Genomic DNA, 19,515 nt, shown 5'->3' with positions numbered 1-19,515 from the left:
TCATATCTTCCCCGCTGAAGGTCACTAAAACTGCCCCCTTCTGAGTAATTGTGATTTTTCAACAAGAAAAGAGGAAAAAACTGACCCTATTTTCTTCCCTGAAACCACGGCGTTTGGAGCAGGATGGAGCATCCCTGCCCTGGACATGCTGTTCTGCAGCCCCCAGTCCCACGTTGTCCCTCCTCGCTCCCCCCATGATAAATAAATCATTTTGCAGGGGGAGTGCTGGCCTAGTTTAACATGCCCTAGTTCTGGTGGAGAGGAGGGAAAAAAAAAAAAAAAAAAGAAGACTATTTATTTTGGGTGGTTGCTACATGGGCGTCCTTTCGGGGGAATTGTTTTAGGGGGTTCACCTGCTCCCCCCCCCACCCCGTGCTCTGCTTTGCCCCGACTGCAGCCCACTGTCCTCAATTTTTGGGATGTTTTTCTGTGGGTTATTGCAAACTGCTCTGGTGATGTGGGAAATGAGTGGTGGGGGGCACTGATGCAGCCCCAAAATGCCCTGGGACCCCCAGGGCTGGTATCATCCCCCGGGGGGGGGGTGGGTGGGTTGCGCGGTGCAAAGAGCTGATGCTGCAATCACCGCAGGGATTTCAAGCCTGCGGAAAATGAGCAGCTTTAGAGATGGATAAAAATACCCCACCCCCAGCTCCTGGGCGTAAGGGGTTGGGGCTGGATTTGCTGGGGGAGCAAGTATTTTAGCACCTTCCCCCAGTGCCGAAATCCCTGGGGAAATGGGATTAAAGCACCTCTGGGAGCGGGATTTTGCAAGTGCTCTGGGTGCTGCCGGGACCTTTGCACCTCGCTCATCCCTCCAGCACCCTGCTCCTTCCAAAGGTGCCGAGTTTCCTTTGGTAAATAAACCTGCAAATGGCTCTTCTATATTTATTTTTATTTTTTTTCCCCCACCACTGCCAAAACAAGCAGCCCATATGGGCCAGGGTTGGGTGGGTTTTTTTGCAGTTTCCATGGGGATTTGGCGCTGGAGCTGCTGGGTGCTGGCTCCCGGCGGGGGGGGGGATTGGTTTTTTGTTTTCTTTTTTCCTCCGGTCCCCGTAACCGGAGCCCAGCGGTGGCACCAGGCTCCCTGCCCAGCCTGGCATCTCCCGGCCAAGGTCACCGGGGAGACCGTAGGCAGCCGGCCGCCTGCGTTGGGCCATCTGTTAAATAATGTATGCAATAAACTCCTGCCCCGTGGTCAGCTTAATCCTTAAATCCTCCTTCAGAATATCATCTCCCGGCAATGCACGGCCAGGGGATCCCCGGCTCGGCCTCTTGGGCACATCTTTCCCCGCCATCCATCCCGCAACCCTCTCTTCTCGCCCCTCCATCCCGCATCCTCCCCGTAAGCGAGCTTGCCGGCGTGCCGGGCTCTCCTGCTACATTATTTATGCGCCACGCATATAAAAGAGCGGTTTATAATTTAGCAGAATCTCCTCTTCTTTCAGCCTCCCTTCCCCCTCGGGCTTCAGGTTTTCTCCGGTTCATCCCCGGCTTCTCTCGGGTGTCGAGGGGTTTTGGGGGGGCTCCTGGGGCTGTGCATGGACCCCATCCCCAGAGGACCCGGTCTGGTGCATCTGGGTTTCAGGGGGTTTTGGGTGCTCGGAGGGTTTTTTTGGTGCATGGGAGAAAGTGGGCAATTGGGTCTGGACCCATAGATGAGGTTTTCAAGTAAAACGGGTGCTTTTTGGTAAACTTAATTAACCAAGTGTCAATGGCCGCATCCAGCCCATGGTTATGTGTCTTATGAGCTGCCCAGCGCTGCCTCGTCTGCTCTCCCCAAAGCCATGGGCTTGCACCCAGATGCTGGTTGAGGCAAAACCCATTAGACTGGGGGGGGGACACCCCAAACCCAAACAACCTTCCATGGGCCCATCCTGTCCTTTGCAGATGCATCGGGTCACCCGGAATAGAAAATCCCGGGGCCAAAGGGTTGGTGGTGTCCACTGAGTCCAACCCATATGGCTGCGACCTCAGAGCTGAACCCGCTGGGGAAAAAATTAAAATAATTGGGGATTTTTTTTTCAAGGGAGCACTTTAGCAAATCTCCCCATCCCATCCTGGACCCTTGAGAGGCTGCAGGGGGGGGTTAAAAATGGAGAAATAAATAGCAAAGCTGGTGGAGAGGGGGAGCGCAGCGCTGCGCAGATTCTTGTGGCCTTAGCACCCCAAAAATGGGGGTGTTTGGGCAGCACCGGCACCCTGTCACACCTCAAATTAATCGGGTTGTCCCCCTACCCCCCCTGACCCCCCCGGCCATCACCATACAAAGCAGCGCCAGCCCTGCTCGGCGGCATGCTGCTTTTATTGCAATATATTATTTTCTTTGCAATAAAACCCCGTCCTGGGGACCCATTTCCCCTGAAGCGATTGTATTTTTATTCCCCCTGCACAAAGGTTTGCTCGTGCCCTCGGTCGCGCAGGCAGGAGCGATAACGGCTCTTATTAATGCCGCCCCGCTCCTAGGCAATGATTAATGACAGCAGTCGCAGGGAATCGGCCAGGATTTGGGTTTGGGGGGGGGGGAAGCGACACTGGGATGAAAACCCCCATTTTCCACAGGCTTTCCCAGCAGCGAAGGGGACGGACGCCTTTTTGTTCCCTGTTCCCAGTAGCTGCTTTCAGGACCTCATGCTGAATTTTTTCCATGAAATTTGTGCCCCAGAGGAGTTTTCCCATCACACAAACAAACAAACAAAAATCCCATAAATAAATATTAATTATAATTAATTATTCAGGGCATGACCCCGGTCGCCAGGGGGGTCCATGCCAGAGAACAGCGAGGTTTTCCTTGGTTATTTTCGGCATTTTTTAGGTGGATGGGGAGGGATGCTCGCGGCGCTGGGCCCCGGCAGCACACGGGAAAGCACGGCAGATCCGCATTTATTATTATTTTTTTTTTCCATTTTGTTTCATTTTCCTTTTTATTTGGACATTGCAGAAATAGCCCTGTGTAGTGGATAAAAGTGCAACATACACAATATTTAAGAAAAGGAGGAAAGAAAACCTGCCTTGAGGTCTGTCAGTCAGAGGCGCAAACAGAAACAAGAAACCAAGCCCTCGCGCAAGAGGTGCTTTTTTTTTTTTCCCTTTTTTTTTCTATGCACGTCATGCAAAATAGTTAAAAAGAAAGATTAGAAAAGAGAAGTCAAAGAAAACCCCACGAGAGATTGACCGAGCCCTAGAAAGAGCGGAAAGCCCCGAGTGCCACTTGACTCGGGGAGGGAATTGCTGCCCTCCGGCATCTCCAAGTGTTTGGCACTCTTGTGATTACATTAGAGATTTTTTTTTTTTATATATATATTTTTAATACAGTCTATTAAAGAGAGGAAACTGCCACAATATAAGAAAAAAAAAAAAAAACAAGATCACCCACACTACAGACTGCATGGTAGTTAGAAAAGCCGAGCGTCCCCCCGCCCCCCTGTACATATAAAATCTGTCCCTTTGCTCACAGCAACCAAGAAGTACAAGCTTTAAAAAATAAACCAGCAATTCCTCCTCTAGGCCCTTCCTTTATAAAAGTTTTGGTTTTCCCCTCGAGAACCTTAAAACGTGACTAAAATGAAATATATATATATATATTTTATATCATTTTCCAACATCCAAAGACATCAACATAAAAAATCATAAGGAAGGGGATAGCGTGGTACATCCAAGTGCACGGATTCATTTTTGCAAGATTAAATAATGTAAACAAGGTGCCCACTGGGAACAACCCTGGCCGGGGGGAGACCCCGGGGGCCGGCCCCCCCCCCCCCCCAATCTTTTGCTGCCCCCTTTCCTCTTACCCCCCGATCTAGCGTGGTGCAAGGTTCATTGGACCGAGAAAAGAAATCACCAGTAATTCAGAGCCGCGGCGCGACGCCTCCGTTCATCCCTCGCGCCGGCGGGTTGGGGTGGGGGTTTTGGAGCAGGTGATTATTTTTCCAATTATTATTTTTTATTTATTTATTTTTAATTTTTTTTTTTTTTTTATTTGCCGTTGGGCTTTGTCTCGCTCGCCGCCCTCCCCTCTGCTTGTCTGTCGGAAGGCAGGATGTGCTGCTGTGCGGTGGGGATTGCAGGCTGGTGAGGACGGCTCTCCAAGTGCTTGCTCGGCGCGGTTGCTGCGGTCTTGGCGGCGGGGTGGGGGGGGGATTATTTTTTGCCGATAACCTGTGCCGTTGTAAACCGACCCCCCCGGTCCCCCCGCCTCCGGCTTCAGCCGAGCGTCCCCGGGGAGGCTTTAAACGCCAGGAGGGGCCTTTTCCGAGAGATTTTGCAGCACATCATCAATTCTATCATCTTCAATAACCACTGGAAAGCAGAAAAAAACATAACCGTGGTGAATACCCTGCCGCCGTGCTCCCCTCGCCCAAGGTCACCCCGGGGTGGTGGGCACCCTGGGCTGGCGTTGGGGAGGGGGGTCCCGCGTCCCTGGCGCGGCCGTCGGCAAAGGCGGCACGGCGCCCGGTGCCCGACACCCCGCGGGGTACCCGGTGCACCGTGCCCTGTCCCTGGGGAGGGTCCCCGGTACCCTGTACCCCGGCACGGTGCCTGGTGCCCCGTCCCTGGGGAAGGTACCTACGCCCGGGCAAAGGGCCTGGGGCACGGGGCCTTGTCCCCAAGGAAGGTCCCTTCACCTCTACGCCCTGGGGATGGTCCCCAGGGCACCATGCCCTGTCCCCAAGGAAGGTTCCCACTACCCAGCACCCCAGGGAAGGTCCCTGGGACGCGATGCCCGGCAGCCCGCAGGGAGCCTGGTCCATCGCGCCCTGTCCCTGGGGATGGTCCTCGGTGTCCTGCGGCCCAGGGGAAGGTCCCCGGGACGTGATGCCCGACAACCCCCAGGGTGCCCTGGGTCCTAGGGATGCTTCCCCGTGCCCTGCATCCCGGGAAGGCCCCGGTGCCCTGCATCTCGGGGATGCTTCCCACTGCCCTGCATCCCGGGAAGGTCTCGCTGCCCTGGGTCCTAGGGATGCTTCCCAGTGCCCTGCATCCCAGGGGTGCTTCCCGGTGTACCCTGGGTCCTAGGAACGCTTCCCAGTGCCCTGCATCCCGGGGATGCTTCCCGCTGCCCTGCGTCCTAGGGACGCCTCCCAGCGCCCTGCACCCCGGGAAGGTCCCGCTGCCCTGCGTCCCGGGCACGCTTCCCGGCGCCCGCCGCCGGCACCCACCCACCCACGCACCCACCCACGCACCTACCTCTCTTGCTGCGGCCGATCTGCCCCAGCTTGGGCGGCCGCTTGCCTTGCCCGCCGGCGAGGAGGCCGTCGGGGCCGCGGAGGCGGACGGGGAAGGGCAGCTGCCCCACGGCCGCGTCCCCCGCCAGCTGCCCCTCGCCGTAGGGCGGCCCCTCCGACATGGGGGCGGCGGGGGGGGGACCCGCCGCCGCCGCCGCCCCCCGACAGCCTCCCGGGGCGCGGGGCCCGCGGGCCCGGGGCAGCGGCGCAGCGGGGCGCGGGGCGGCCGCCCCGTCACATCCCGGCCCGGCCCGGCGCTGCTGGCGGCTCCGCGGCTGCGGCGGCGGCTCCGGCGGCGGCGGCGATAGAGGAGCGGGGGGCGGGACCGGGCGGGACGGGGCGGGAGCGGCACGGCCCCCCCCACCCCCACCCCCCCCGCCCCCCCGGGCCCCGCCGGCGGCACCGCCCCCGGCGGGCTGCCCCACGCGCCGCGGGGATCCCCGGGGCTGCCCCACCGGCGTGTGCCCCGGCTGCGTCCCCGGGGAGCCCGGAGCTGCCCCGCAGCGCTTCTGGGGAGCCTGGAGCCGCCCCGCAGCATCCCTGGGGGGCCCGGAGCTGCCCCGCAGCATCCCCTCGGCGAGCCTAGGCTGCCCCACAGCACTTCTGGGGAGCCCGGAGCTGCCCCGCAGCATCCCCAGAGTGCCCCAAGCCGCCCCGCAGCATCCCTGGGGGGCCCGGAGCTGCCCCGCAGCCTCCCTCGGCGAGCCTAGGCTGCCCCACAGCACTTCTGGGGAGCCCGGAGCTGCCCCGCAGCATCCCCAGAGTGCCCCAAGCTGCCCCGCAGCATCCCTGGGGAGCCCGGGGCTGCCCTATAGCAACCCCCGGGGAGCCCAGAGCTGCCCCACAGCACTTCTGGAGAGCCTGGAGCTGCCCTGCAGCCACCTCTGGGGAGCCCCAAGCTGCCCCAGAGCACCCCCAAGGAGCCCGGAGCTGCCCCACAGCATCTCTGGGGTGCCCTGCAGTATCCCTAGGGAGCCCAAAGCTGCCCCACAGCATCCCTGGGGAGCCCAGAGCTGCACCACAGCATCCCCGGGGAGCCCTGCAGTATCCCTGGGGAGCTCAGAGCTGCCCCACAGCATCCCTGTAGAGCCTGGAGCTGCCCCACGGCATCCCTGGGGAGCCTAGGCTGCCCCACAGCCACATCTGGGGAGCTCAGAGCTGCTCCGCAGCATTCCTGCTGAGCCTGGAGCTGCCCCACAGCATCCCTGGGAAGTCCAGGCTGCCCCACAGCAGCCCTGGAGAGCTCAGCGGCTGTCCCCAGGGAGCGTGGGCTCAGCCCCACGCCCGCCCTGCAGATCCCAGCAGGAATGAGCCGTCACGGGGCCTCTGGCACTTTGTGGGGGGCTGCAAGGCGGGGAGTCAGTCTGGGTGCGCTTGGCTGTTGGTGCCCAGGACGTGTCCCTGCACAAGCCTTTCCCCGGGGGACTGTGGGAGGGCTTTTGGGTCGCTGCGAGCTTTCCACTGGGTTTTCCCCACAGTGTTGCCGCAGTGGCGTGGGTCATCGGAGTTATTGCCTGGCAAAGGGAGCCAGCCCGGCCAAGGGGTGATGGGAAGGTTGGGGCTACCACTTCGGGGAAGACTGCAGCTATGTGGGCGGGTTCAGGCATCCCTGGTGCATCCCCTGCCAAGCAAAGTGGGGGGACAGTGGGGAACAGCAGCAAAAAAACCCATTTGTGCAAGGCTGGGTTACAACACCTGTGCCAGCGGATTTGTCCAGAAGCGGGAGCCCGGCTCGTTTTGGGGCCAAGCAGGACAGAGGCACGGGAAGGACAGGGTGCCCTGCGACAGCAGGGCCAGGGCACGCTGCCCCAGGGCTTCTCTTATCTCCAAAATCCCTCATTTGCTGAAATCCTCAGCTCCCGGAGCCGAGCGAGCCCCTCTCCCGCGCACCCCCGCACACCCCCGAGCTGTCAGCTCCTTACATAAGGTTGCGTCTACGCCCGAGATATCACGGGGGAAAGCTTGAAAACAGGAGGCGAAAGGTAACGGGGAAAGCTCAGCCCCCCCAAAAGTGTATTTTTAGGCTTCACGTGATGGCTTCGTTCCCCGGGCAAGACACCGAGGCTCAAGGCCGCATCCTGCACCTGGCTGCCCGAGGGGAGGTGACATCCCCGCTGTCCCCGTCAAGGGGACGAGGCTTTTTGGGGTGCTTGGTCCCCAGGAAACCGCAGCTGGGGAGGGAAAGGCAAAGCCTTGTTAGGGTACAGGGAGTGATGGGCAGTAACACCCCCCCCTCAAAAAAAGCCTCTAAATATGATTTTTACAGCAGAAGATTGCTTTTAAGGAAAGGAGTCGGGGTCTCAGCTGGTCCGGATCTTAAATCCACTCTTGGGAAGACGGCGGCGTTTGGTGTGGGATTTGGCAGCGCCGATCCCTTGGGGAAAGTCTTGGGGGTTTCTTGGGGTTTCTTTTTTTCCCCATGGTGCCGATAAAAGGAGATTTTACTTTCTGGCAGCAGCAGAAGGGCGTGAAGGGCAAGGCAGGGCGATAACGGCGGGGAGAGGAAGGACGCCTCTGCCAGCAAGCTGGATTCTGGCTTTTCCCGCTGGGATTCTGGCTTTTCCCGCTGGCAGGCAAGCAGGCAGGCTCCCTGCGGCAGGCAGCCACTGCCATCTACAGCCGGCGGGTGGGCTGGATGCGGCCCTTCCCGGCGCTGGGGCTGCCGAAGCCCCCGCTCCTGGGGCCAGCGGGGAAATTAAACCAGTGCCACACAACCAAAGCGGCCTTCGGACGCTGCCAGGCCCAGGCTAGTTAACGTTTAACGAGGAAACAACTGGTTTCCTTGTTAAATTCACCATTTTTCCTGGCAGTCGATGGAAAACTATTTCTTTTTAAATGTGCTGGGGCAGGGGGAGTTCTCGGAGGGGGGGACGCGAGCGGCTCTGCCTGCCCGCAGGCATTGGAGAGAGCACGGGGTCTTCCCCCATATCCCATTCCAGGCTCCCAAACCAGGGGCTCCCCCGCCCCACCCCTGTGTTTCTCTAATTGAAAACTCGATGCCCTCCACAGCAAACATTAATTGAAGTTCGTTAATTGGGTTCGTTAACCCTCTCGGGTGCAGTTACCGTACGTGATTTATGGCAAAACGGGGGAGGTGGGGAAGGGAATTTTCCTCTTCTGTGTGGAAGTTTGGGGGTTTGGTACCACTCTGCATTACAGAGGAGGGGACAGCAGTGTCTGTCCCGACTGGTGTCAGATTCAGTGCAGAGGGATGGGATCCCATCCCCCCCTTACGCCCCCCCTTGACCACCGCTCAGGGTGATTCACGTTCCTCCAGCGTTCACCAGCGCAGCATGTACGCCCCAGGGAGCGCAGAAGGGCAGCAGACCCCGTCACCCCCCTCAGGGTCACGTAACGATGCGAGACAAATGCACTTTTCAATCTATTTTATTACTTGATGTCCCATTTTCTATCCCAGCTCAAGCCAAGCGCAGAAATCGGCCGCAGCATTTTCACCTCCCTGTTTTCACGTCCTGGCGTGATACGGTCAAAAACTGATTTCACGGATAACCCCAAAATCAGGTGTGTTCACACAAACCCCCCTACAAGCTCTCTGAAAGCCCACCCTGCTCCGTCGGTCCCCAGAGCCAGGTGACAGCATCGTCTAAATCCTGCAGCCTCTGAGAAGCCGTAATCTTTTTTTTTCCCCCACAGCGTTTTATAAGCCGGGTATTTCAGTAAACCATGACACAAACCCCGAGAGTCCAACTCTTTACAGAAGAGCTTGAAACTGCGTGTCCCAGCTGAGCGCCACACCCTTTGCGAGGACTCCTCTCGTCTCCCACCCTGAAAACCTCCGGAATGCGACATGAGCCCTGATCAGCTGGACCGTCACCTTCTAAACCCGGCTCTGTGCCCCAGTCAAAGCACCCCGCTCACTCAAGCTCCCTCCCCTTCCCCCAAATCAACCACCCAAGCAGCGAGGTGAGAAAACCCCTTTGCGAGAGGCAGCTTTAACACCAAAAGCTCCCCCCGGCCACAGAAATTTAACTGTTGTATAAGGGAACCACCCTGGAGACGGCCTGCCTGCAGATCGGGCACCGTTTGGGCTCAGGGAGAGCCTGGTAGCACTCGCTGCAAGAGCAAACGTGCCCGCACTCCAGGAAGACGCAGGATTTGGTGTTGCTCAAGCAGACGACGCAGGCGTTTTTGAGCGTCTCTCCACCCTCCGCGTTCATTTCGTGCGCCAGGCGCTCCTGGGCCTGCCGGAATTCATCCTGCATTTGCTTGAGGTGCCGCCTCTCTCGGTGATGCCGGTATTGCTTCCGTAAGACAAAGAAGAGGACAGCGCAGGTGGCGAAGCCGAAAATGACGGTCAGGATTTTCCAAAACCGGACGTTCGATTCTTGTTTCTGCAGCAAGGTGTGGAAATCCACGCCGCTCAGGTAGTAGGGCATGCCTTGCTTGGGGGGCTGCAGCTTGATGGTGGTGTTATCCAGGACCAGCTCTCCCACCCCTGTCAGCGCCGTGCCCACCTTCAGCATCTGCTCCGTCTCCTGAATGCCTTTCGGGCGCTCTCCGCTGATGTAGTGGCCGATGACGTCGGTGAAGGACTGGACGGAGGGATGAAATTTTTCGTACACTGTCTCCAGGCTGAGCTCGGCAGCGTCCAGTGGCTTCATCACCCTGACGGTGACACCGGTGCCTTCCTCCTGAGGGACCAGGTCAAAGGGGGTGGTGTTGGTTCTCTGGTGGATGATCTTCTCATAGTCGTTCCTGGGGAAGGAGAAGGGGATAAAGCAAACGCAAGCGTTAGCGCTTCCCCCGAGGCTGGCAGGGAAACACCGCATGGGCTGATCTGCCGATTTTGGGGACTGCCAGATGTCCCCTGCCCTGAGCGAAGTTTATTTGGATGGGAATCTCTGGAGAGCGGCGCCTTTCCCCTCAGGGAGGCTCGCCGCCCTCATCTCAACGCTTCCGTAGTTCCCGCGGAAGTAGCGCGGGCTTCCACCGTCACCAGGAGAGCGCTTTGGCCCACCTAATTCCCCCTCCTCTCCCTGTGGTGTTCCCGGCTGCCAGAAACCGCCCTGCGAGGAGAAGCGCTGCCTGTCACACGTGCAAATTTGATAAGCGTTATCTGCTTAGGCGAGGCTCAAAGAGCGTCACCGTGTTCTTGTTTCAGCAGCTCTTGTGGGCCAGGCTGCTCTCGGGACCATCCTCAGGTCCCCTGGGTGTGGGTATCGCCCAAATCCAACTGAATTTCTGTTTTGAAGGTGTTGTTTTGCTCAGGAAGTATTGTCCCGTGGCCACCTCCATAGCAACAACGTGGGGCTGCTGATAAATGTTCTGCCCACCTTGGGTTACTCTATGTGCTCGTCCCCTACAGCCTCTATATGAACTCTGACAGGCTACGGCCCTGAAAAGAGCCAAACGTGCCCCGTTCCAGCAGCTGTAACGGGGCCACTGTGGGGTCTGCGTCTGGGGCATTTCTGGGCCTGAAGTCGTTTCGGCATCTCAGGGCCTCCAAGGGCACCTCAGCCGGTCTGAAAGCCGGACGTTCGTGCGCGCCGGGCACGTACCAGAGGTGGGTTGTTCGGTTCCACACCATTTTATGCTCCTGCAGCGTCAGCCTCTGAACAACGCCCTTGCAGTTCTCCACAAACTGGCTGCTCAGGGTCTCCTTAACGGACCGCACCACGCCTGAAAGACAAATCCGAAGCACGTGCGTGAGGTGCTCGTTAATTTTCTGCTCCATTTCTTATGGCGTACAGCGGGTACGGGCAGTATCTGAACGAGATGGGGGGCTGAAGAGGCTGCCTGACAGGGAGGAGATGAGCTGCTGGGAGCAGAACCGCGGGGCTGGGGATGAAACCCAGCCGGCGAGGGGGCAGCCGGGGTGAGGATACACCCCCACCGCCCCGGCTTTTAGGCCTTGCCCCTACCTTCGATGACCGCGTAGGGGACGCAGCGTCCCGGCGCCTCCAGCAGCACCGCCCGCAGGTCTCCATCCAGCCGGACCCTCCTGGCGCCCTGTGGGGAAGAAACGGAGGCCGCGGTTCAACCGACGGCACCAGGCCGCGGTGCGAGCCGGGGCCCCTGCGCGACACCCACACCCCCTCCCTGCCCCGGGGGCCCGTCGCACCCACCTCGAGGCCGCGGGCGACGCGGGCCTTCTGCCGGTAGACGGAGTAGACCAGGGCGGTGAGGGCGGTGCTGGCGGCCAGCAGCACGGCCTGCGCGGCCGAGGGCCGCCCGCCGCCCTCCATCGCCGCCGCGTCGTTACCGCGGCAACCGCCCGCCGGCGCCGAGTGATGACGTAACCCGCGACGCTCTGGCAGCCGGCACCGCCGTACCATAGAGACGCGGTCCGCCAGGGCCGCCGCTCCGGGAAGGGGCGGGGGGGGCCAACGAGGGACGAGGGGCGCAGAGGCCCCCCCCACACCCCCGAGGCTTTGCTGGGGGGGGCGGGGGAGCCCAAATCCAGCCCCACAGGGCCTGGGAGCGGGGAGGTGGGTCAGATCCCGGCTCCACGGGGCCTTAGCGAGGGTAAATTCCAGCCCCGGGGCTTTGGGGGGGGGCAGGACAGATCCCAGGCCCCCCCCGCCCCGGGTCTTGGAGGGGAGACTAAGCTCCAGCCCCACAAGGCCTTTGGGGGGGGGATTAGCCCAAATCCTCCTCAGGATCTTGGTAGCGGGGCCCAGATCCTAATACCCCCAGTGCCCTCCCTTCTTCCCAAGGGCCTTGGGGGGGGGGGGGGGAGGAGGGGGGGCGGCAGCCCAAATCCCAGCCCCCTGCAGAGCTTGGGGATGCCAAGCCAAAGCCTATCCCCCCTAGGCCTTGGGGGGGGGGGTATCTGCCCAAACCCCAGCCCTATAGCAGCTGGGGGGAAGGTGTTTGCACCCCCTCACGGCGGTGGGGGGCAGCAGCACCCCACGGCCCCGAAGGGCCCCCCCCCGCCACTGCGAGGACACGGCTCAGCACCGGGCCTGCGGGGACGCAGCCCCCAGCCCCGTTTTGTTGGGTCTTTCTCCCACACCCCATACAGGGCCACGGCCCAGGCTGGCAGGTCCCTGTGCTGGGGGGTGACACACAAGACCCTGCCCCCCCCCCCCCCCCCCCCAGCTTATCCCCTTGCTGTTGTTTATTCTGGGAAAGCAGCAAAAGTGGAGGGGAAAAAATAGTAATTTTTTGATAATTAGTGATCTTCAGGGCCTTGGCGCTGCTTATGGGGTGGGTAGTGGGGGCTGCAGGCAAAAGCCCCGCTCTTTGCTGGGGGGCTGAGGGACCAAACCCCCATCACAGCCTCCCTGGCGCAGGCGGCCTTGTGCCACCCCCCCCAGCTCTATATTTAAAAAACCAAGTTGCCATGACTACACAGAGCGGCTCTCGCCAGCCCTTGGTGCCGCAGGGAGGGTGCAGAAAGCGCAGGGGACCCCGCAGCCCCCCTCCGCCGCCCCCCCCCCCTCCCCCCGGTTTGGCTTCCCTTGCGAGGGGTAAATTTGGTATAAATCCCCCCAAACTGCCTCGGTGCTGAGCTTAACTCTTCCTCTCCCATTTGCCAGGGCTCGGTCCAGGTGAGACACACGCACCGTTACACCGCAGAAAACACACATTAACTTTATTATGGCTGCCGCGGAGGAGGCACGAGAACAGGTTCAGGGGTGGGGGCCGGGGCGGGGGGGGTCCCCGGGGTGCAAACCCACCCCCCCAGGGGTCTTCCTTGCAAACGAAGCCACTGTCTTGTCCAGATTTGTCCCCGAGGCGGGTCCGACTTCGGCTAGGGGCACGGGGAGGGCACCTCGTCCCCAAAACGGGGTGACCCACCGCTGCCGCTCAGCACGCCGGGGGCCGGGGGCCGCGCAGGCTGCATCCCCGCATCTCCCTGGCCAGCCGCAGCACGGCGGCTCGCTCGCCGGGGCCGCCGTCCCCTCGGGGTGCCCCGGTGCCGAAGGCCTCCTCCTCCTCCTCCTCCAGGATGGAGCTGAGTCGGGGGGCACAGCGGGCCCTCTCGGCGGGCGGGCGGTAGGGACACTTGGCGTTGAGCAGCCGGCGGAGGGGCACCAAGGGGACGATGGCGTCGCCCAGGAGCTGCTGCTGGACGTGGCGGAAATCGTTCTGCCTTTTGAGGCGCTTGAACTCGTTGAAGGCGGAGGCAGAGGTCTGGTAGAGGAGCAGGGCCATGGCGCGAGCCTTGTCGGCTTTGGAGACCAGGACGGCGTGGCAGCGCAGCACCACCGCCTTGTTCTTCACCTGGTGCCGGTAAACCCAGGCGAAGACTTTGGGGTGCCGGCGGTCGGCGGCGCAGTAAGTGATGCGGTGCAGGAGGTACGCGTGGCCCGGCCGGCGGGCTCCCTTCTCGCAGGGGGTCATACGGATGCCTTGGGGTCCCAACGTCAGCTTCATCTTGGCCCCGCCGGCCCCCGCGTCGCTCTTAGCCCAGATCTTGCCCACCGCCTCCTCCGTGCAGCCCTCGCCCTTGGCGTGCAGGGTGACGGCGTTGCCCAGGTACCGCACCGTGTACGTCGGGTCCTCCTTATTCAGCTCCACTTTCTGGCGTTTGCCGCGGAAGACGCTGCCCAGCCGTTCGAGCGGGCAGTCGGGCAGGAGGTCCGGGCAGGAGCGCAGGAAGCCGGCCAGCAACGCGGCGTAGCTCAGCCCCGGCCCCAGGCTCTTGCCTTTGCACTTACGTTCATTTTCCACCAGCACGAACTTGCTCCGGCGCCAGGGCAGCATCTCCACTCTGCCGAGGGGCCCCCCGGGCCACCCCGCACGCCTCCGCTAATCCCAGCCCTGCCGCGACGGTTCCCCACCGACCCACTTGCGAGCAGAAAGACACCCCCCCACCACCACCACCACCTACACCACCAACCCCCGGACCCCAAAGCTAGCTGGGGGGTGTCCCCACACCCCCCCACCCGGGGGGGGGTGGTGGGGAGGGAAAAGCCCCTACCCCAGCACAGCGGGATGCAGCTGCCGTACGCGACGCCGTCTGCCCGGGGAGGATGCGGAACCGCTTGGCCGAGGAGCCGCCGTGCTCCGGCTGCCGCTTGCGCTTGCTGCGGGAACGGTGGCTGCGGGGATGCAGCTAGCTCTCCGTGGGCTGCTCCACCTCCCCGCGACGCCGCGTCGCCCCGGCCTCGAGCACGCGGGGAGCCGCCGGCGGACACCCCCCGCCGCCGTGCACGCCGCCGGATGCGCGTTCGCTTCGTGCTCGGGCAGGGAAAGAAAGATGCTGGGAAAATCAAGGATTCCTCCCCCCCACACCCCCCCCCATCACCACCAGCCATGCAGCGACCAGATCCACCGCCCCACCCCAGGACCAAAGCCCACCTGCGTGGCGGGAAATTAGGGCAGGATGCAGGGGGGATGATTTTTGGGAGGGTCGGATGTTGGCTCCTGACTCTGGCATGAGAAAAATGGGGGGGGTCCCCCCAAACCTGAGTGTTGCATGAGGGAGTGCACCGGGGTTCGCAGATCCTGCGGGTTTGCTGGTGGTTTTTGCTCCAGAAACCCTATTTTTTCCCCATTATTTCCAAGCCAGCCAGACCTCCCTGCTGCTCCCCTTGGGCTGAGCTTTTGGCTTTTAACCTGTTGCTTTTAGCTCCGGCCAAGGCCCCGGGCTGGCTTCTTTCCAGGGAAAATGAAATGGGGGGGACTTTTGGGCAGCATGCGGGATCCCTGTGAGATTTCAGCTTCACAGTGGAGTCTGAGCTTGTTCAGGATTCAGTTCCTTTGGCTCAAACCCTAATTTCCACCTTTTTTTTTATCACCTGGGGCTTCTTGCGGATGCAGCAGAGGGACCCCCCGGGCTCAGGGACCCACAAAGATGCTCCCGCTGCCTTGGGATTGAAAAATGGGGAGGAAAAAGGGGTAAAATAACAGCACGTGCCCCCAGTTTTAGTCCATTTGGGGAGGAAAACGTGAGCGTGGTGTTGCAGGGAGTGGGAAGCCATTTCCCAGCAGCTTCCCAGCTTTTCTACGGTTTGAGCAAAGCAACTGCAACCTTAAAATAGCTGCTTCGCAGGCAGGCAGCACCGTCCCCGCTCCTCTCGCTGCCATGGCCTCGGCAGCCTCGTAGGTTTTTGCAGCCAAAATAATAAAAAATGCATGAGTTTGTGTGGTTTTCGGCTTTTCTGCTGCAGCTTGGGGTGTGTGGTTTGCTCCCGGTGCAAGAATGGTTTCGGGGAGGTGGCAATTAATGAATTAGTGCAAATGCGGAAGGTTTCTATCCACGCCAGCCTCTGTCTGTCATTATTTCTGTCCTCACCCTCATCGGCAGAGGTAAGGACTCTATTTAATTGCTTGCTGTTCATATTGATGAGGCAGGTTTAAACCCTCCTTGAAAGCTCATTTATTTATAGATCCCACATTATTTAGGAGGGGGGTCCCCTTGCTCTGGTCTGCTCCCGCGGTGCCTCCCACCAGCTGCCCTGGGGCTGGTTTTCCTTTTCTCTCCCAGGTTTTGGGGGGATCGTGCCACGTAACAGGGTGGGGGCCACAGGAGCATCTGCGGCTCATTTTAGATGGGAAAATAACCGGGGTTTGCGCTTTGAAAGCTGAACAAAGGGCTCTGAGCTGATTCAGTGCTGCTATTCCTTCCTCCAGCTGCTTGTTGCCTTGACTGACTGCCCTTGCATGTAGCTGTCATCATTAGGTTCCAGGGTGAACGAACACCCGCCCAGTGCAAAGAAGGTGGGTTGCCCAGTTATCCCCTGGGACAATACTGATCTCAGTGTCCCGGCTTTGATTTCTTGGGGTGCCTGTGGTCCTCTCGCTGCCCCACGCTCCATTCTCAGCTCCAGGCATTTACACCACACATTGGCTGCTGCCAATTCGGGTGCTGCGTCCCAGCCTGTCGTGGCTTGTCAGCAGCGACCCAGTGGCAAGATTTGCTGGCAAGACCGGTGGGTAAGGTCAAAATCCTCCCAAAATCCAGCAAACTGGGCAAAAAATCCCAGTGATAAATCAATGGGGGCCGTGACGCCCATCCTTGCAGCCATTAAATGGGGCATTAAGCTCTTCCAGCGAGGGGAGAAAAAGAGATATCTTTAATTCAAGAGCAATTTGCTGATCAGCCTGGCATCCTGGGAGCCCTTTACCCCACGTGGGCTGATTCCCATGGAATCACCAGCTGAACTGAATTTGGGCTCGGGTGGCACGAGGGCATCCCAAAATGGGCTTTTACCGCTTCTGACTTCAACCAGCTTTCCTGGCTGCTTGGCAGCTGGTAGTTAGACAGCCTGGGAAAATGTGAGATAGAGAAAGAGAGAGATATATGTATATATATTATTTTTTCTGTTTTCAATCAAATTAATTTATTTCTTTTGATCTCACTGATCAGGAGCTGTTGTTCCCCGCCTCCCCCCCTGCCCCCCGCCAGGAGTGATTTAATGACATTTTCCTGTGGAGCCGCGCAACCAGTTTTCAACCGGGGAGGAAAAAAACCACCGAGGCGGTGGCGGAAAAACGCTCTGCCGGGACAGAAAAAGGAGGAGGTAAAAGAAAACAATCAAAAAAAAGGAGAAATTGGAAAAAATGAGACAGCAGGCAGGGAGGGGATGCGGGCCCCCTGAGCCCCATGCTTTGGGGGTCAGGGCTGTCCCCCAGGGATGCTTCCTGGCATTCGGCTGCACGCCAGGGCGTTATCCCGGCGGGGCCGGCCAGCCTATTTTCCAGGCGAGGAAATATTTAACTGCAGCGTCAGCAAGCAGGGCAGGCGGGTGCAGGCATGGAGGGCAACGGCCAGCACCCGGCCCCCACTGCCCCCCCAGACCGACCCCACGGCGAGCGCCTGCAGCTCCTGCTGCGCCGCAGCCGGGAGGCCAAAAACTGTGCCTATTGCCCCTACAGCCGCTTCCCAGTGGGCGCCGCGCTGCTCACCGCCGGCGGGGAGATCTTCTCTGGTAAGCTGGGGCCGTGCGACCCCCCTCTTGGGTTTTGGGCGTCCCCCCTGCAACCCTTTGGCCATGCATGGGGGTGCAGCGGGGTCAGCATGGGGTGCTGGGGTCCCCCTCGTCCCCTCCCAGCTGCTTCTTGGCAGCCGTCACCCCTGAGTGAGCCAAAGATCGCGGCGGATGGGAAAATACGGGAAATAAATAGGAGAAGCGGGGAACGCGTCGGTGAGAGCCTGGGATCAGGCGGTGCACACCGAAAAATGGCTTTTCTTTGCAAATCACCTAAAAAAAAATATCGCCTGGAGGGAAGCCGGCGGGGTTCGGGGTGGCTGAGCGGGTGCCGGGGTCTTCCCCGCAGGGTGCAACGTGGAGAATGCCTGCTACAGCCTGGGGGTGTGCGCTGAGCGCACGGCCATCCAGAAGGCCATCTCGGAGGGACACACCAGCTTCAGGGCCATGGCCATTGCCAGGTAAGGGTACGCTGAGAGCCGGCCTGGCGAGGGATGGGCAGAGGGGGGGGCAGTGGGAAAACCCTTGGTGCGCCCAAGGGGCAGCTTCTGCTGCAGCAGCCCGAGTGTTTTTTGGGGGGGAGGCAGGTTTTTGCATGTTTTTTTGGAGGAAATGGGGGGAAAATCTGCCATGGCTCCGTATTTATTGGTGCGTGAAGGTCTTCTGCAGATGTTCCCCCCCTCTCCTCTGACCGCAAGACTGAACTCTGTGCCCTTCTCCTTTGGCAGTGACATGGGGGACCACTTCATCACGCCCTGCGGCGCCTGCAGACAAGTGATGAGAGAGGTGATGGCTCGCGCGGGGGCCCCGCGTCTCCTGACCCCAGGCATCTCCCCCTGAAACACCCAGAGGTGCAAAGAGGGGTGGGGGGGTTGCAGCCTCCTGACCCCAGCCCCAGGGCTGGCTCCGGGTTCCTCAAATTGCACTATCTGCTGGGAAAGGGGTATCACTCCCTGTCCCATGAAAGCTGGTGCCCGGTGGTAATCCATTAACTCGCCCTCCCCAGGGGGTTTTATTCCTCCCGGGAGCTGCTGGGTGCAGAGTTTGGCCCCAGGACCGCCGCCACAGCTCTGGCAAGCCTGAAAACGGGGGTTTTTCCTGCAAAATCCAAGCTCTGTGCAGAGCCCATCCCGTTCTCACTTCCCTCCTCCCCACAGGCACCCTGGCACCCGCAGCCCATTTTTGGGTGGTTAATATTTAACAGGTCGCGGGACTCGGCTTGAAGGTTGGATTCGGCAGGTTCGGAGGTACCAGGGCTCACCCTGGGGGGGCAAAACCACAGGATCTGAGCCCAAAATCCCCGCTGGGGGAGGTGATGCTGAAAAGCCGCCCCAAAATACATGTAATAGAGGGGGATGCTCCCCATGAACCCGGGCAAAAAAAGGACTATTTGAGTAATTTGAGGAAGAAGCACAGGTTTTGCATCGGGCACTTCTCCCCCCTCTTCTCCTCCAGTTCGGCACGGACTGGGACATCTACCTGACAAAAGCAGATGGCACCTATATCGTCAAGAGGCTGGAGGAGCTGCTGCCGCTCTCCTTCGGACCTGAGGACCTGAAGAAGGTGTGAGCAGCGTGGCCGCCGCCGGCCTTTGCCCTTTGGCAGCAGGGGAGAGGACGGTTTTCCCCAATTTTCCCAGCGTGTAAGCGGCTTTTTGGGGACGATGCAATGGGAAATGTGTTTATAGTGTTAAGTTACCCACTCCTCTCGCTCATCTTCTGATTCAGCGCTTATTTGCAGATGCTGGCCCCACCTTACCCCAGGGAAATGGAGAAATTAAATCACAGAAATTCCTTCTTACTAGAAAAAAAGTGTCCAGATATCGCTGTAGGCGAGAGGGGACTTCACAGATGAAGGGTTTGATGCACGGCTCAAGCTCAGGCTTGTTGGTACAGAAACCACTCTGGAATAATGCAAAATTATTGCTTGGGAAAATGCTGAATTCTTCAGCTCTAAATCTGAAGCAAAAAGGAAAGGCTCCATCAACCCCAGCAGCTATTTATAAGCCAATTCAGATTAGGCGATTTACTGGAACTGGACAGTTATCACGCTGAGCGTGTCCTTTGCTCGTTTCTCTCTGGCTTGTTTTCTTTGCTTTTATTCCGTTTATGGGGATGAAGAGGGAGAGGAGTTTTTGAGGGTTTCTGGAGAGTTTTCCGTCTCCAGAGTAGTGCCGTTTGCTGATTGTAATATTAATTTAATGATGCACAATGAAAAACAACTGCGCTCCATTTCCCAACCGGCGCTGGGTTGGGCATTACTGCCTATGCCCAAGCAAAATAAAAGCAGTCCTGGTTTCTTTCCTGTAGGTGCAGCAAATGATGAATCACAGGGAACGGGAAGCGGGGCCCTAGGGCTGCCCTGCTGCCAGGTACGGCAGGAGGGTGCTGGCCGTGCAGGCAGACCACGACCAGGATGCTGCGTGGCCCACGGCGTGGCCGGGCAGT

At 59.7% G+C, this 19,515-nt stretch overlaps 4 protein-coding genes across 4 annotated transcripts; 1 reads left to right on the top strand and 3 right to left on the bottom strand.

Annotated features, from left to right (window-relative positions):
* Nucleotides 1–2,867: 2,867 nt before the first annotated feature.
* CAMK2N1 (calcium/calmodulin dependent protein kinase II inhibitor 1) lies at nucleotides 2,868–5,473 on the bottom strand. Its single transcript, XM_052793383.1, has 2 exons — nucleotides 5,188–5,473; nucleotides 2,868–4,299 (listed from the first exon to the last, which is right to left on the bottom strand). Exons 1-2 carry the CDS (start codon nucleotides 5,345–5,347, stop codon nucleotides 4,229–4,231), a joined length of 231 nt encoding a protein of 76 aa, XP_052649343.1. The 5' UTR covers nucleotides 5,348–5,473; the 3' UTR covers nucleotides 2,868–4,228.
* A 3,123-nt stretch (nucleotides 5,474–8,596) lies between these two features.
* On the bottom strand, nucleotides 8,597–11,460 carry MUL1 (mitochondrial E3 ubiquitin protein ligase 1). The gene is made up of 4 exons (XM_052793380.1): nucleotides 11,312–11,460; nucleotides 11,108–11,195; nucleotides 10,745–10,865; nucleotides 8,597–9,941 (listed from the first exon to the last, which is right to left on the bottom strand). The coding sequence occupies exons 1-4, from the start codon at nucleotides 11,429–11,431 to the stop codon at nucleotides 9,212–9,214; spliced, it is 1,059 nt and encodes a 352-aa protein (XP_052649340.1). The 5' UTR covers nucleotides 11,432–11,460; the 3' UTR covers nucleotides 8,597–9,211.
* Nucleotides 11,461–12,756: 1,296 nt separating this feature from the next.
* Nucleotides 12,757–14,406, bottom strand: FAM43B (family with sequence similarity 43 member B). The gene has a single exon (XM_052793312.1). It carries the CDS (start codon nucleotides 13,896–13,898, stop codon nucleotides 12,999–13,001), a length of 900 nt encoding a protein of 299 aa, XP_052649272.1. The 5' UTR covers nucleotides 13,899–14,406; the 3' UTR covers nucleotides 12,757–12,998.
* Nucleotides 14,407–16,799: 2,393 nt separating this feature from the next.
* CDA (cytidine deaminase) lies at nucleotides 16,800–19,366 on the top strand. The gene is made up of 4 exons (XM_052793313.1): nucleotides 16,800–17,068; nucleotides 17,418–17,529; nucleotides 17,797–17,854; nucleotides 18,524–19,366. Exons 1-4 carry the CDS (start codon nucleotides 16,894–16,896, stop codon nucleotides 18,635–18,637), a joined length of 459 nt encoding a protein of 152 aa, XP_052649273.1. The 5' UTR covers nucleotides 16,800–16,893; the 3' UTR covers nucleotides 18,638–19,366.
* Nucleotides 19,367–19,515: the final 149 nt, after the last annotated feature.

This window comes from Harpia harpyja, chromosome 7 (assembly GCF_026419915.1).
Source record: "Harpia harpyja isolate bHarHar1 chromosome 7, bHarHar1 primary haplotype, whole genome shotgun sequence".
In the NCBI taxonomy this organism is placed as follows: Eukaryota; Metazoa; Chordata; class Aves; order Accipitriformes; family Accipitridae; genus Harpia; species Harpia harpyja.
Note: the sequence above shows the minus strand (reverse complement) of the source record. Positions and strands in the feature narration are given on the sequence as shown.